The 13,973-nt window shown below is 40.7% G+C and overlaps 2 protein-coding genes across 4 annotated transcripts in view; one reads left to right on the top strand and one right to left on the bottom strand.

Moving 5' to 3' along the window:
* Positions 1-1,576: 1,576 nt before the first annotated feature.
* Positions 1,577-11,922, bottom strand: LOC138975777 (NAD-dependent protein lipoamidase sirtuin-4, mitochondrial-like). The gene is made up of 4 exons (XM_070348525.1): positions 11,310-11,922; positions 5,760-5,991; positions 4,931-5,074; positions 1,577-1,814 (listed from the first exon to the last, which is right to left on the bottom strand). The coding sequence occupies exons 1-4, from the start codon at positions 11,744-11,746 to the stop codon at positions 1,659-1,661; spliced, it is 969 nt and encodes a 322-aa protein (XP_070204626.1). The 5' UTR covers positions 11,747-11,922; the 3' UTR covers positions 1,577-1,658.
* Positions 11,923-11,968: 46 nt separating this feature from the next.
* LOC138975778 (sulfotransferase 1E1-like) overlaps positions 11,969-13,973 on the top strand; it is a 39,921-nt gene continuing 37,916 nt past the window's right edge. Inside the window, exon 1 of one of the 3 annotated variants that reach the window (XM_070348528.1) lies at positions 11,969-12,209. The gene's annotated coding sequence lies outside the window, so the exon portion shown is untranslated. Of the gene's footprint in view, positions 12,342-13,973 lie in introns of all 3 variants that reach the window. The other 2 variants (XM_070348527.1, XM_070348526.1) reach the window with 2 other exon arrangements.

The raw sequence follows: 13,973 nt of genomic DNA, 5'->3' as shown, positions 1-13,973 counted from the left end.
TGCATGTCGGTTTCTGTACAAGGGGAGGGCATTAACAATCTCGTCTCCGTCCGACTGTGTGTGTGTGTGTGTGTTGCATGTCGGTTTCTGTACAAGGGGAGGGCATTAACAATCTCGCCTCCGTCCGACTGTGTGTGTGTGTGTGTGTTGCATGTCGGTTTCTGTACAAGGGGAGGGCATTAACAATCTCGCCTCCGTCCGACTGTAAATACATAGCATTAGACCATGGACAAGACCGTGGGTTCCATTTTGGCTTTTGTCGTTATTATTTCCTGTGCGAGGCCTGATCGAGTACTTTCACTTCACATTAGCTGTTTCTGCCTTGTAAGATGTTAATAGAAGCTGTATAGACATCGAATGAAAAAATTGCATTTGTCAACTCCTTGCAAGTAAGTCAATGAAGCTGCGTGATGCTGTGAGTTTTTTTTCTCAGAACTTTTGTTCTTAACATAAAAAAATATGTAGTTTCACTTTATAAAACAAAGGCTCATTTTCAAAATCTGTTCAGATACGAATTTTTTAGGTTAGTGGCGCAGTGGTAAGACGTCGGCCTCCTAATCGGGAGGTCGTGAATTCGAATCCCGGTCGCTGCCGCTGGTGGGTTAAGAGTGGAGATTTTTCCGATCTCCAACGTCAACTTACGTGCAGACCTGCTAGCGACTTAACCCCCTTCGTGTATACACGCAAGCACAAGACCAAGTGCGCACGGAAAAGATCCTGTCATCCATGTCGGAGTTCGGTGGGTTATGGAAACACGAAAATACCCAGCATGCCTACCCAACGAAAGCGGAGTGAAGCTGACTATGCTCTCAGAGTATAGTTTGGGGAACCCAAATGGGCAAACGAGCTCACACGTAATCAGAAAATTCTGGAACGCTGAAGAGGAAGAAGAATTATCAGTTTTGGCCTTCTGCTGAAAAGTTGATTTAAATAAGTTACGCCAAAATTCCATGCAAGGTCGATTTGAAGCAATTGCATTTTTTTTTGTTTACACATCAAAGATTATATACTTATCTATCTTTTCTTTTTAATTTTGTGATTTTACAGTTAATAGTATTACTTGCTTCCACCTTTAAGGTTCTATATTGTTCTATTTGTAGAGGTCATTGTTTATATATATATATAAATATGTAGTTTGATTTTCTGGCACCTTTGGGATTCTATATTGTTTGTATTCTATTTGTGTGTTTAATTGTTAACCAGTTTGATTTTCTGGCAGCTTCATGATTTTATATTGTTCTTGCTTTATTTCTGTTGTTTATTATTAACAGTTTGATGTCCTACAGTAGTGCCTTTTAAATTCTAGTGTTCTTGTAGGCTATTTTGTATGTGGCTGTGTTTCTTATCTTCATAAATACTGAAAATAAGTTAATAAAATGTCAAAGTTTACAGATTCAGTAATTCAATGCTTATTTCATAAAACTGTTTGTCATGTGCTGGTTACACACAATTTTCAATAGTGCTGCCCATTCCATAAAACTATAAATAGTGTATTTTAATCTGGAATCACACACACACACACACACACACACACACACACAAACAATGACACACTTGTACAAAGCAAATTAACAAATCCCTTCTCCACTGTCTTTATTCTATTTTCTACATTATTTACATCTTGCACCGTTTTCTTTTTTCTATTGGTTCAATCCTTGTCATGACCTGATTTGCACCTTTGGTAAGACGTGTCCAGCACGTGCACATATCTTCAGTTGGGCGATTTTGTCCGCTCTGGTCTTGCCAATGTTGAGGATAGCAATGGGTTTGCCTTGTTCTTTGGCTTTGTTGGCAAAACGGTACCCTGAGTAGACCTGTTGAGAACATTGCAAATAGCATGTGGGGTTAGAATTTCTGGTGATAGTCTCCAAGTAGTCAATCATCCTGTTAAACTTTGGAGTTACACAATCTAATCAGTGGCATTGCTGGCAAATTTATACAATTCAAATCCACTGAAAAGGACTAGCTTTGTTTTATTTTTTCAAAGGAAAAGCACAGAACTGACATTCGCATTATGGCCATCCCATCCGTGTGGACCCAGAAGGGTGTTTAGTTGCAAATATCTCTTAAACCAGTTGGAATTTTTTAATGAGCTTTTAAGAATGCCTAAAAAGCTCATGTCCTAAAAGATCATTAAATTTCAGCAAGAAGTAATTAACAAAACAAAGGTCAAATTTAGACTACACACGGAAGACATTGTGGGGCCATTCGGACCAATGTTTCTCAAAATGAAGGAACTTACATAAAAACTAGGGAGAGATGTCACAAACCTTCAGGTATTGGCTCTAAACATCATTTTCTATGATCTGTTTAATTTTGGAGTTAATAAGCAAGTCGCGTGGAACAAAATTAATACATAACAATGTGGGTCCACACGGCCCCAGGATGTCTACAGAAGGGTATTCACGTTTTTCCTTTTTTGAGAAGCTTTAGTCCGCACGGTAATAATTAAATTAATAATTTAATTTAATTACTTCTTGCGGAAATGTAACCACGGCGTCTACAGAAGGTGATGCACGTTTTTACTTCTTTGGAAAGCATGGGTCTACAGAAGGGTATGCATATTTTTCCTTCTTTGAGAAGCATGGGTCCACACGGCCCCACGATGTCTTCCGTGTGTAACCAAGTGCCGTAACACTATGATCACCTCGGGAGGCGAAGTGCAATCAAACAGGATTGAAAATGTTAGGGCTAATTTCTTAGCCCTATAAAAACTGTTTTGCAAACCCGAAGGTTTCCATGAACATACAGACAATCGGAAACCACCAGACCCCATCACAAACAGAATTCCACAATCCACCGGTGTTGACTTAAAAGTTAAAGGCCAACAACTCGGGTGCAGAGTCTGCTGTGAAAGGAGCGGTAGCCTCCCCTGTCACACGTGTGTAATCGATAAACCGGTCGGGCGAAGGTTAATACTGATCACAGGAACAAGGGAAACAACAGCACTTTAGCCCTTGTGAAAAGAGAAATGACCGTATTTGACGGATTACAAGATGCACCGTTTTATAAGCCGCACCCCCGACTTTTAACAAAAAAATTGGGACGAGCCACGTACAGGCCGCGTCACTATATTAGCCGCCGTCGAAAAAAATATAATCAGATCGTGTTAATCAATCAAAACAACCAGGCAAACGAAAGTACGGTATTTGGCGAAATCGGCTCCGAAACAAAGAAGAAAAGTGAAAAAGTTTGAAGAAAAATATCACACACACAATTTGTAACCAACACACACATGTAGTCCCGCCCAGAATAAGCTTTTTTGGGATGATTAACGACTTTTGCGCACATTTCGAGCAGACGAAAACACAACATGGCGGCTCTCGCTCCTCGAACTACAGTGGTACTCCCCATGTAAGACCTCCAAAAATCTGACAAATTTAGGTCTTAAAAGGGGGGGGTCTTACATGGGGGGTGAGGTCAGGTCAGAAAAAGACAGTGAGAGAGAAAAAGTCAGTGACAGAGAGAAGCGGTAAAATCGTCATGTCCAAGAATCACTGACTCCATCACGGCTTTTTCTTGGATGAGTCTTCCTGTGATGGGTATGTTGCGTCGACGTGCATCACAAAACCAACTCCAAACGCGTTCGTTGAGGTCACCATAAATACATTTCCTTGCCTTGGAGTATTTGCGGTCACAATTTTCGCCGGTCTCCCATCGATTGACCACGTTTTCTTGGTCGCTGACGATCGATTGAATCTGAGTTTTTCCTACCTCAAACGACCGCGCGATCGAAATTGCCGTTTCGCCCTTACGGCTCCGTTTCACCACTTCCATCCTCTGTTCCAGAGTCAAAATTTTCCTCTTCTTTCCGCGCGATTGAGCGTTTGAAGTTCTTCTTCTTCTTAGTGATAGGTAGCCAACATCAGCATGGTGATGAATCTGCTACGCTTGGGTGATGGTGGTTCCGGTCTATTGCTTGGTCAGGGGTGAAGTTCAGGGGGGGGGGGGGGAGGTTGGGGGTAGGGGGGGGGGATGATGGGTCAGTGGAGAGTTGCCAGCCTGGCCTGAAAGTTGAAGGAGAGTTCGAGTCGAAGAAGAAGATCGTTGATGCTCGCACGTGTCAGAGACATAGATAGATATGTCTCTGCACGTGTGTTTGTTGATTTTTCGAAAGGAAGTGGACAAAGAAAAGGGCATGTTGGGATCGTAAAATTGTGAACGCCGGACATGCGCAATCGAGACCTAAACGCGTCGTCATATTTCCGGCCGAGTGATTTTTGCGATCTTTTTTCAGAGATTCAAGCAAAACGTTACGATTTTTTGTTAGGTTTTGATTTGAAAATGTCGTTACAAGGTCGCAAATTGTAACAACTAGTCGGTCGCAAATCGGGTTCTGGGGGGAGTCGGCCATGGGGGGTGATTTATATAGCAAAACTAATCCGTCAGCAAGAATGAGGTCTGAGAAGGGAGAGGGTCTCTGATGGGGGGGTCGTTCGTCGGGAGTACCACTGTATCGCGAGACACAAAAAAACGAAATCTCGCGCGCGCGAGATCCTGATACATCCGGTGTTTCTCTGTACGCTATCTTGTCACGACGACTTGTTGACAAACGTGAAACGAAGATTCGCGAGAGAAAGAGAAAAGCGCCGAGTCTTGAGTAGAGAGCTAATAAAATACCGGTAAACGCTAATCGAGCGAAATGAAAATCCGCGGCGACTTCCATTAGGTGAATACTATTCAAGTTTAGGTAACATTTTAGCCGCATCTTTTTATAAGCCGCAATGTGATTTTTTTTGAAAAAAAGTTGCGGCTTGTAGTCCGTCAAATACGGTACTGCATCATCCTGCCAACATCTTACAATAGTTCCTTTCAAAACTTACTCCCACTACAGTTTACTCCCTTTTGGGCTTTTACTGTTCCCAAAAATATTGATGGTGCAAACACACATCACTTTTTAATCAATGAAATGAAAAGCTGTTACTGTTACCTCTAAAGAAGAACCAATGATGAGTACAGCATCACTTTCAGCCAGTCTGCCAAAGACGTATTCCACTGTGTGTTTTGGAACATTGTCGCCGAAGAAAACAATTTCTGGTTTTAGAACTCCTCCACACTTCTGGCATTCTGGTACCTGTAATAAAAGGGTTAGATACTTCAGTGTCTGTTTTCTTTCTTTGACTGCAATCTCTCTGTGCTAGTGTTGTTTTGTGTAATTCCTCTGTGTGTGCGTGTGTGTTAAATAGTGGGTTTAGACATGAGTATCAAAAGCAAGGAAGTCCAGAGCTCTACGTTTGTAGGGGTTGAAAGAAAGAGTGACACAAGCCCTCTCAACAGAAGACAAGAGTTACGTGTAACTAGCTTCACTTGATGAATGAACATGTGTTGAATAGAACAAGTCGATAAGCCCTTGAGTTTGAATTGTTTTGTTTATTATATATAGTCCTCATCTCTTGGAGATTGGTTTATATTTCATCTGCAGTTTGTTTTATGTTCTAAGTTATTCTTCCCCTTTATTGTTTTATGTTTGGGTGTAACTGTTGTTTTCCACACCACCCCCCTCCCTCCTCTTTAGTTCAACATTTATCTCAGCTATCCGGCTTCGTATTTCTTTACAACCAACTTAATAAATTACTCTTTTGCCTTTTCTTTGTTTTATTTTATTTTACTGAACTAATAAATTTGTCTTTTCCGTATGAGTGTAATTTGTTGTTGTGGGTGGTTTTTTTATTATCTCTTTTTCTGTTATGTGCGTTGTATGAATAGCTTCTCATAAAGTTTGCGATAAATTAAGCCGTCACACAGTAACGGCACCGCACCTTGAATCCTTCCACTTGCTCCGTGGTGAGCTGAACGTCCCCGTCAGGGGCCATCTCCAGCGACTGTGCATGCCAATCAGGGTTGAGGGCCTTGATGTGCTCCTGCATGGTGTTGCGCAGTATTTTGTGGTGGCAGGAGAGACAGAGGACCCGATGTGCACTGCCGTGAAGTTCGGTCACACGCGTGCTGCGTGCTTTGTAGTGGAGTGTGTCCACATTCTGTGTCACCAACCTGTTTAAAAGAAGCGGGAAAAAAACAATTCTCACTGTTGTTTTCACTGCACGTACATTTTGAGGTTCATTTACTTCAGCTCAGTTCCAACTGGTCATACAGAGTTCAATTAGAGGTCAAAACTCGGAGAATACACCTTTTAGTCAACATTAAATCAGACGACATAATAGACTCCCCTAAATAAGCAGACACCCCCCCTCCCCTCCCAACACACACAAACTATTATTATATGTTGATAAAAAAGCAACTCTTAAAAAAAAGCTACTCTTCTCTGAACTGGCTGGGGGAAGATGTTCCGTTTTAATCGATCAAAGAAATATTTTGAGAAAAATGTTATGATTGCATGTATGTGTTCTGCGCGAACTTAGAATCCGGTTTCATTCTAGAATGGACCGGGTCCAGGTTGGAATTCTAACCCTGCGCAAGGAAAAATCCTTTTATCGCCCGCAGACTGGATTATATTTTTGCCACAGAATCAGTATTAAATAGGGTAACAGAATGTGAAATTCACTCGGTTGCACAATCTGACCACAGACTCGTTTCCCTCTCCCATAACATGTCTCAAATCAAGAGGGGACCCTCATATTGGAAATTTAATGACAGTTTGTTACACGATAAAACTTTTGTAGACTCAATGAATAAACTATTAACAGACTATGCTAATGAAAACACCGAAATAGATGATCAACTAAAATGGGAACTCTGCAAAATTAAAATAAGGGAATGGTGCATGGCATACTGTAAAACTAAGAACAAATTATCAAACAGAAGGAAAGCAGAGTTACAGTCTGAATTAGATGAGATAGAGAAGAATTTGGCTCTTAACCCGACAGACAAAGAATTAGTTGATCAACGGGAGAAGTATAAAACAGAAATGGAATTGTATGCGATTAGAGAAGCAAAAGGTGCCCATGCACGGGCACGTGTAAAATTTATTGAAGACGGGGAAAAAAACAATAAATATTTTCTCAACCTAGAAAAGGCTCGAGCAAATAGTAAAGTAATGGATAGACTAACTAATGAGGAGGGACAAGTATTGAAAAAAAGACAAGATATTGTAAAAGAGCAAACTCGTTTTTATTCAAATAGATACAAAAAAAGAATTAACTTTGATGAACAATATGTTGAAATGTTTTTACAAGACGTAGAAGTTCCACAATTGACCGAAGAACAGAAAAATAGCATTGAGGGCATTTTAACTGAAGATGAAATCACAAAGGCTTTAAAAATAATGAAAAATGGCTCAGCACCAGGCGGAGATGGTCTAACAACTGGTTTTATGAAATTTTTCTGGTGTCAGATAAAGACAATGGTTATATGTTCCTTGAACGCCTCTTTTGATAATGGTCAAATGTCTCCGACCCAAAAGAGAGCAGTTATAACATTAATACACAAAGGGAAGCAACTGTCAAGGGATGATCTGAATAACTGGCGACCAATATCTTTACTAAACTCAGATTATAAGTTACTGGCAAAGTGTCTAGCAGTACGCCTAAAAAGTGTGCTTGGAACAATAATTCATGAAAATCAGTTTGGTTTTATGAAAGGCAGAAATAGTAGCACAGCAGTTAGAATGATTGATGATATAATTACACATCTCAAACAAACGAACAAACCAGGGCTACTCCTAGCTCTAGACTACAAAGCTGCTTTCGACACAATATCAAAAGAATACATAATGTATGCCTTTAAACGCTTCAATTTTGGTAACACTTTTGTTAGATGGGTCACTACGCTCATGAACGAAACAGTAAGTTGTGTAAATTATATGGGGTGGTTGTCAGAGCCTATAGAAATGAACGCTGGAATTCGACAAGGTTGCTCATTCTCACCAATGGCCTTCGTGCTCGCCTTAGAGCTGCTGGCAGTCAAGATGAGGGCAGATCAGTCAGTTAAAGGGGTATTCTTGCCATCAGCCAATAGTACTAATCAAGAAAGACTATTGAAAATGATCTTGTACGCTGATGATATTACGCTTTTTCTGAAAGGCACTGATGATGTGCAAAATGCTCTGACATTGGTGTCATATTTCTCCAAGTTCTCAGGACTGGCAGTGAACAGACTGAAATCGGAGGCCATGTGGTTGGGTTCACAGAAGTACTCTGAGGAGCAGCCATGTGGCTTCAGATGGAAATCAAAAGTCAAAATTCTTGGTATATATTTTAGTAATAATTTAGAAGCCTCGGAAATCGAAGAAAACTGGACGGAAAAAATTAATCATATTCAGAGCACAATGATTAAGTGGTCTAAGAGAAACTGCAGTATAATGGGAAAGATTTGCCTTGTAAAATCACTTTTGATCCCTCAATTAACACATGCTTTGCAAGCTTTGATTATACCCGAAAAGATCATATGTAAACTGAACTCAATGTTTTTCAGATTCATTTGGAAAAAAAGATTTTCAAACACAAAAGCCTATGAAAAGGTAAAACGAAAAGTTATGTGCCAGAAAACAAGTAAAGGTGGCCTAAATATGATTGACTTGGGTGACTTTCAAAAATCCTTTGTACTTGGATGGTTTTCGAAATTACTGCAACCAAACGAAGAAGCTTGGAAAAGTATTCCACTCAGTATGTTCTCCAAACTCGGAAAAAATCTATGCTGCTTTCAAGCAAACGTCAAACCAGCCTTATTTAAAGGGTTGGGGTTGATTACAAACAAGTTCTGGAAAAGCGTTTTAGAATGTTGGCTTGACAACCATGAAAAGATATTACCTTGCGTGAAAAAAATGACCCAGCTGGAGAATTTATGCCTATGGAATAACTCTCTAATTGCTTATCGTGGCAAGACAATGTTTCTACGTGATTGGGTTACATCTGATATATGCTATGTGAAGGATTTATACGAGAATAATATGTTTTTACCATTTCACAGGATTTGTGAAAGAGTTGGGCATAAACCAACAAGACTATTTGAATATGGGGCAATTCGCACAGCAATAGCATCCCTTTTTTTGAAGATGAATGATAATGGAATACAAGCTATGAAGGTAATGGATTATCAAAAAATAAGTACATTTAAACCCAGGCAGTTTCGTAAATTAATGGTAGACGCTTATCAAACTGACACTATTGCAGTCAGTTTCTGGAAAAGAAAGATGGGAATTGAAATAAACAAGGACATTTGGCAGATAGCAAGCAACGCATCAAAAGAAGTAAGATTGAGACTGCTACACTGGAAAATAACTCATAACATTTATCCAACGAACATTATATTGTATAAAATGGGCATTGCTGAGAGTATTAGTTGTACACATTGTACAGAAGAGACAGATTATATCGAACATTTCTTTTATTATTGTATAAAAATAAGCAAAGTGTGGAATCTTGTTGAGGAAGCCTTCTTCACCGCGTGTTCAAAAAGAATTCATGTTGATGTGCGGGATGCCCTATTTGGCCTAGTTAAAAGGAATTCTATTTCATCCGCTGAAGCAAACTATGTCAATTTGCTGATCTTGATTGCAAAAATGTGCATAGGTATTTATAGATACGGTACCCCTTTAGAGATCGGATGTATTTTTGAAAAAGAGTTAAGTTTAAGAAAAATAATTGACTTGTGACTCGCATATATGTTGCTATCTGTGAAATTGAAATAAAGAAACGTTAGGTAACAAAAGGAGAAATGATGACGGAAGAAAATATAGGACAAAATGTATTAAGAAAAAAAATAGGTGGAGAGAGAGAAGATAGAACGAGAGGAGACAGTGAGAGAGAGAGAGAGAGAGAGAGAGAGAGAGAGAGAGAGAGAGAGAGAGAGAGAGAGAGAGAGAGAGAGAGAGAGAGATTGGCAGACTATGGGAGAGAGGGGGAGAGAGAGACCGACAGAGTATGGGGGAGAGGAGAGAGAGAGAGAGAGAGAGAGAGAGAGAGAGAGAGAGACGAAGCAAAAAAGAAGAACAAAGAAGAAGACAGAAAATTCCGAAGAACAAAATTCAGAAAAAAAACAGACAAGTCGAAGAGAAAGAAAGTGGATGCAGAGAAAGACAGACTAGGGAGTGAGTGAGAGAGAGAGAGAGAGAGAGAGAGAGAGAGAGAGAGAGAGAGAGAGAGAGAGAGAGAGAGAGAGAGATGTTGTGTGGACAAGTGTGAGAAAGAGAGAGAGAGAAAGAGAGAGAGGAGAGAGAGAGAGGGTAAATGTAAATAAAAAAAAATTAAAAACAATTGTCCATGATCTGTTTACTGTCCATTGAGTGTGAAGCTGAGAGAAAGAGTGAGACTGAAGGAAAACAATAATAACTTAATAAGAATTAAAATGATTATAAAAAAAATTTTCAAAAAACTTCCGATATAAAAAAAAAACGCACGCACATGTGTGATTAACAATGTCTGATCTCCTAAGAGAAAAAATAAAAAAAAAAAACCCTGCGCAAGTACAGGGGTGCCATTCTAGAATGAAACCCTTGTTGCTGGTCCATTCTAGAATCTGCCGTGCGCAAGGTTGGAATTTGGGTCCAAGTTGGAATAATCATTTCAGTAAGACTATCACACAGCCAAAGCCACAAATGTGGATTTTCTGTTTGTTTTTGTTTTGTGTGTGTTTGGTTGGGTGTTTTTTTCGGGTTTTTTACACTTTACTCAAAGACATCGTGAATTGGGATTGTGATGTTCTGAAAGTGATTACGATTTTGAGAGACACTCAGCACTGATCGCTACGAACGGAAATTTCCGGACTGACAGTGTTTTGCCGATCTCGCTTGTAACTTTTAATCTTATTCATATACATGAAGTTGGTCTTCTGAATTGTGAAGATATAATGTCAACTTTTTTTTAAACCTGTGACAACAGCTCTATAACTCACTCTGTCCTTCTGTTGGTCTGTCTGTCGGTTAGTCGGTCTGACCGTCTGTCTGTCTGTCTGTCAAAAAAATTGTCAAAAAACCGGACATTTCCGAGAGGGAGACAGCGCTGACATTGCAAGCGGCGCGGCCGCAACCGGCTCTCATCACAAAAACAACTGCCCTGCAAACAATACCGCCCTGGTAGTCCCCCTTGCTATGGTCTGCCTTTGTTTATTGCGTACTCAGGAGTGTCAACTTTCTTGACATGACATGACATCGCAAGATCGCCAAAGGATTTTTTCAGGGGTAGACAAATCAGCCCCATTTTATCAAAGGGAAGGTGCAGGTGGAGATAATTCAAGGGAAGACAACTCTGTCTTACCTACAAACATTACGGCCCCCTTTATTCAAGGGTTTCATTCTAGAATGGCACCCCTGTACTTGCGCAGGGTTAGAATTCCAACCTGGACCCGGTCCATTCTAGAATGAAACCGGATTCTAAGTTCGCGCAGAACATATGCACAAAATGTTATAAACCAACCAGTGCATCTTTCCAGCAAGTTCCCAACGGCTGAGAACTCGGTGTGCTTCGTTCGGTTGGAAGGATGAAAACCTGGGCCACCCCACGTAGTTTCTTGCCCAGTATCTCTGCCGAATCTCCGCGAAGTTCAAAAAGTCTCCATACTGAACTGGGCGGTTTTTGCTGGTCGTGTAAAGCCCAACTCCTTCCGATCTGTAGTCAGGAATACCACTTTCTGTTGAAATTCCAGCGCCAGTCAAAACGAACAGTCTCTTGCTTTTGGAAACAAAGTCCTCCACTTGTGCAACGTCTTCTTCTGTTGCATCTCCGCTTTGAGGAACAAACGGTAAGCTCTGTGCCGACGTCGAAGCACAGAGTCGTTTCCAGGAATAGCAGACGAACTTTTTACGATCACTGTTTCGTAACGAAAGGACACACTGTCGTATTCTTCCTGCCATCGTTTTCAACTGAACATCACTGTCAAGGTAAACTTGTCTGGGCTCCTTTGTTGACTTTGGAATAGTCTTCCCGATATCTCCGCTATGCTGCCACAAATATTGCAGAATTAATCACTTTCCTCTAGCGTCCCTGGTCACTGACAGCTCGAACGCCCTTCTAAACTATCTAGAGTGATGTCCCTTGTTTGGAATAAATGGGAAATGCGCTAAATAAGAACGCTTAAATTATAATGAGTCTTGCAGCAGTAATTACGGCCACTCGCAGAATATTTTCTGTCAGTGCTTTTTGTTATATTTTCTCGTTGGCAGTATTATAGTGCACAACGGGTCGAATCCTCTTCTTCTAATAAGGCACTTGTAAATTGTCTGAATTCATTTTGTGAGGTTTCAGAGCAGTAGCCAGAATCGCTGAACGCTTCAATGAATTAACTGCTGATTTTTTTCAAAGTGGATTTCAGCAACGGTGATTGTTGGATATACGAATTTAGCTCCAAATAGGTTTGCAATATCCGTCCTTGCCTGGGATCTGACTGCGCAGTGTGCATTTTAAAGTTAACCACCTTTGAACTTTGGTGGGTGCTCCAGTAATTACCAGGTATTGGTGTGTTTGTGACTGTTGTGATCATGCGTGTTAAAGGGATAATACCTTAGGAAAAAGAGGCCTTAAGATCGCTTTCATAGATATACCATAAGATTCTGGGTTACAAATAATGCTATACCGCACAGGAGAAGTTTTTAAAAATAAGAGTTTTATAAAAGCCTAATTAAAAGAAAAGTGTCATAGAATAGGCAAAGAAAGAGCACTCTAGGTTAAGGTACAGTGGATTTCCCAGATACTTCAGATTCGTCATAAACTCCTCCCTAATGATCAGATCGATAGTATCCCTTGAATCAATAAGTTTATGTTACCCTGCCACTGTCAGTGAGCTACCCAGCCAGCACCCCGATATCGGTCCGATATCGGACCGATATCGGATACGATATCGGGTCGATATCGGATTCCGATATCGGTCCGATATCGGATTGCAAATCGGGTCGATATCGGACCGATATCGGATTACGACATCGGACCGATATCGACCCGATATCGACCCGATATCGGTCCGATATAGAGAATCGGTATCGGCCTCATATCAGATCCCGATATCGGCGCGATATCAAATCCCGATGTCAGATTGCAAATTGGGTTGATACCGGGTCAATATCGGATTACGACATTGGTCCGATATCGGTCCGATATCGGTCCGATATTGGTCCGATATAGAGAATCGATATCAGATCCCGATAGCGGGTCGATATCGGATTGCAAATCCGGTCGATATCGGACCGATATCGGATTACGACATCGGACCGATATCGGGTCGATATCGGTCCGATATAGAGAATTGGTATCGGCCTCATATCAGATCCCGATATCGGCGCGATATCAAATCCCGATGTCAGATTGCAAATTGGGTTGATACCGGGTCAATATCGGATTACGACATTGGTCCGATATCGGTCCGATATAGAGAATCGATATCAGATCCCGATATCAGATCCCGATATCAGATTGCAAATCAGGTCAATATCAGTTTGATATCGGATCCCGATATCGGACCGATATCGGATCCCGATATCGGACCGATATCGGATTGCAAATCGGGACGATATCGGGTCGATATCGGATTCCGACATTGGACTAATATTGGTCCAATATCGGTACGATATACAGAATTGATATCGGCCTAACATCGGGAACCAATAATGGACCGATATCGGGAACCGATAAGGGTGGTGCCCTTCTATGGTGCCCTGGTGGTGCCCTTCCGTCAATTCCTTTAAGTTTCAGCTTTGCAACCATACTTCCCCCGGAACCTGAAAACTTTGGTTTCCTGGAAGCTGCCCGCAGAGTCGATGAAGCAAAACCAGCGAATAGTTGGCATTAATTATCTGATCATCTTTGAACCTCTGACTTTACTTCTTGACTAATGAAAACATGCTTCATGCTTGGCAATTGCTTTCGCACTTGTTCGTCTTTGACCTGCACTAAAACTTGCTGTAATCCGTAAATATTAGATTTCTGGCCCAAGAACAGAAGAAAATTTAAAAGGAGACAGAAATGATAAGATGAAGTAGTTGATAAACATTGTCACACAAGTACAAATGAAAGTGAGTCAATAAACATTGTCACACAAGTACAAATGAAAGTGAGTCAAAGGCAGAATGAGAATAATTTAATAACCAA

This window comes from Littorina saxatilis, linkage group LG9, assembly GCF_037325665.1.
Source record: "Littorina saxatilis isolate snail1 linkage group LG9, US_GU_Lsax_2.0, whole genome shotgun sequence".
NCBI classification, from domain to species: domain Eukaryota; kingdom Metazoa; phylum Mollusca; class Gastropoda; order Littorinimorpha; family Littorinidae; genus Littorina; species Littorina saxatilis.
Note: the sequence above shows the minus strand (reverse complement) of the source record. Positions and strands in the feature narration are given on the sequence as shown.

What these genes read in the sequence shown, in the direction of transcription:
- LOC138975777 (XM_070348525.1), bottom strand. Translation starts at nt 11,746, where the DNA reads ATGGCAGGAAGAATACGACAGTGTGTCCTTTCGTTACGAAACAGTGAT. An exon ending in CTTGCTGGAAAGATGCACTG is followed by an intron (nt 5,992 to 11,309) that starts GTTGGTTTATAA and finishes TCTTTTAAACAG; the next exon opens with GTTGGTGACACAGAATGTGG. An exon ending in TCATTGGTTCTTCTTTAGAG is followed by an intron (nt 1,815 to 4,930) that starts GTAACAGTAACA and finishes TGTTCTCAACAG; the next exon opens with GTCTACTCAGGGTACCGTTT.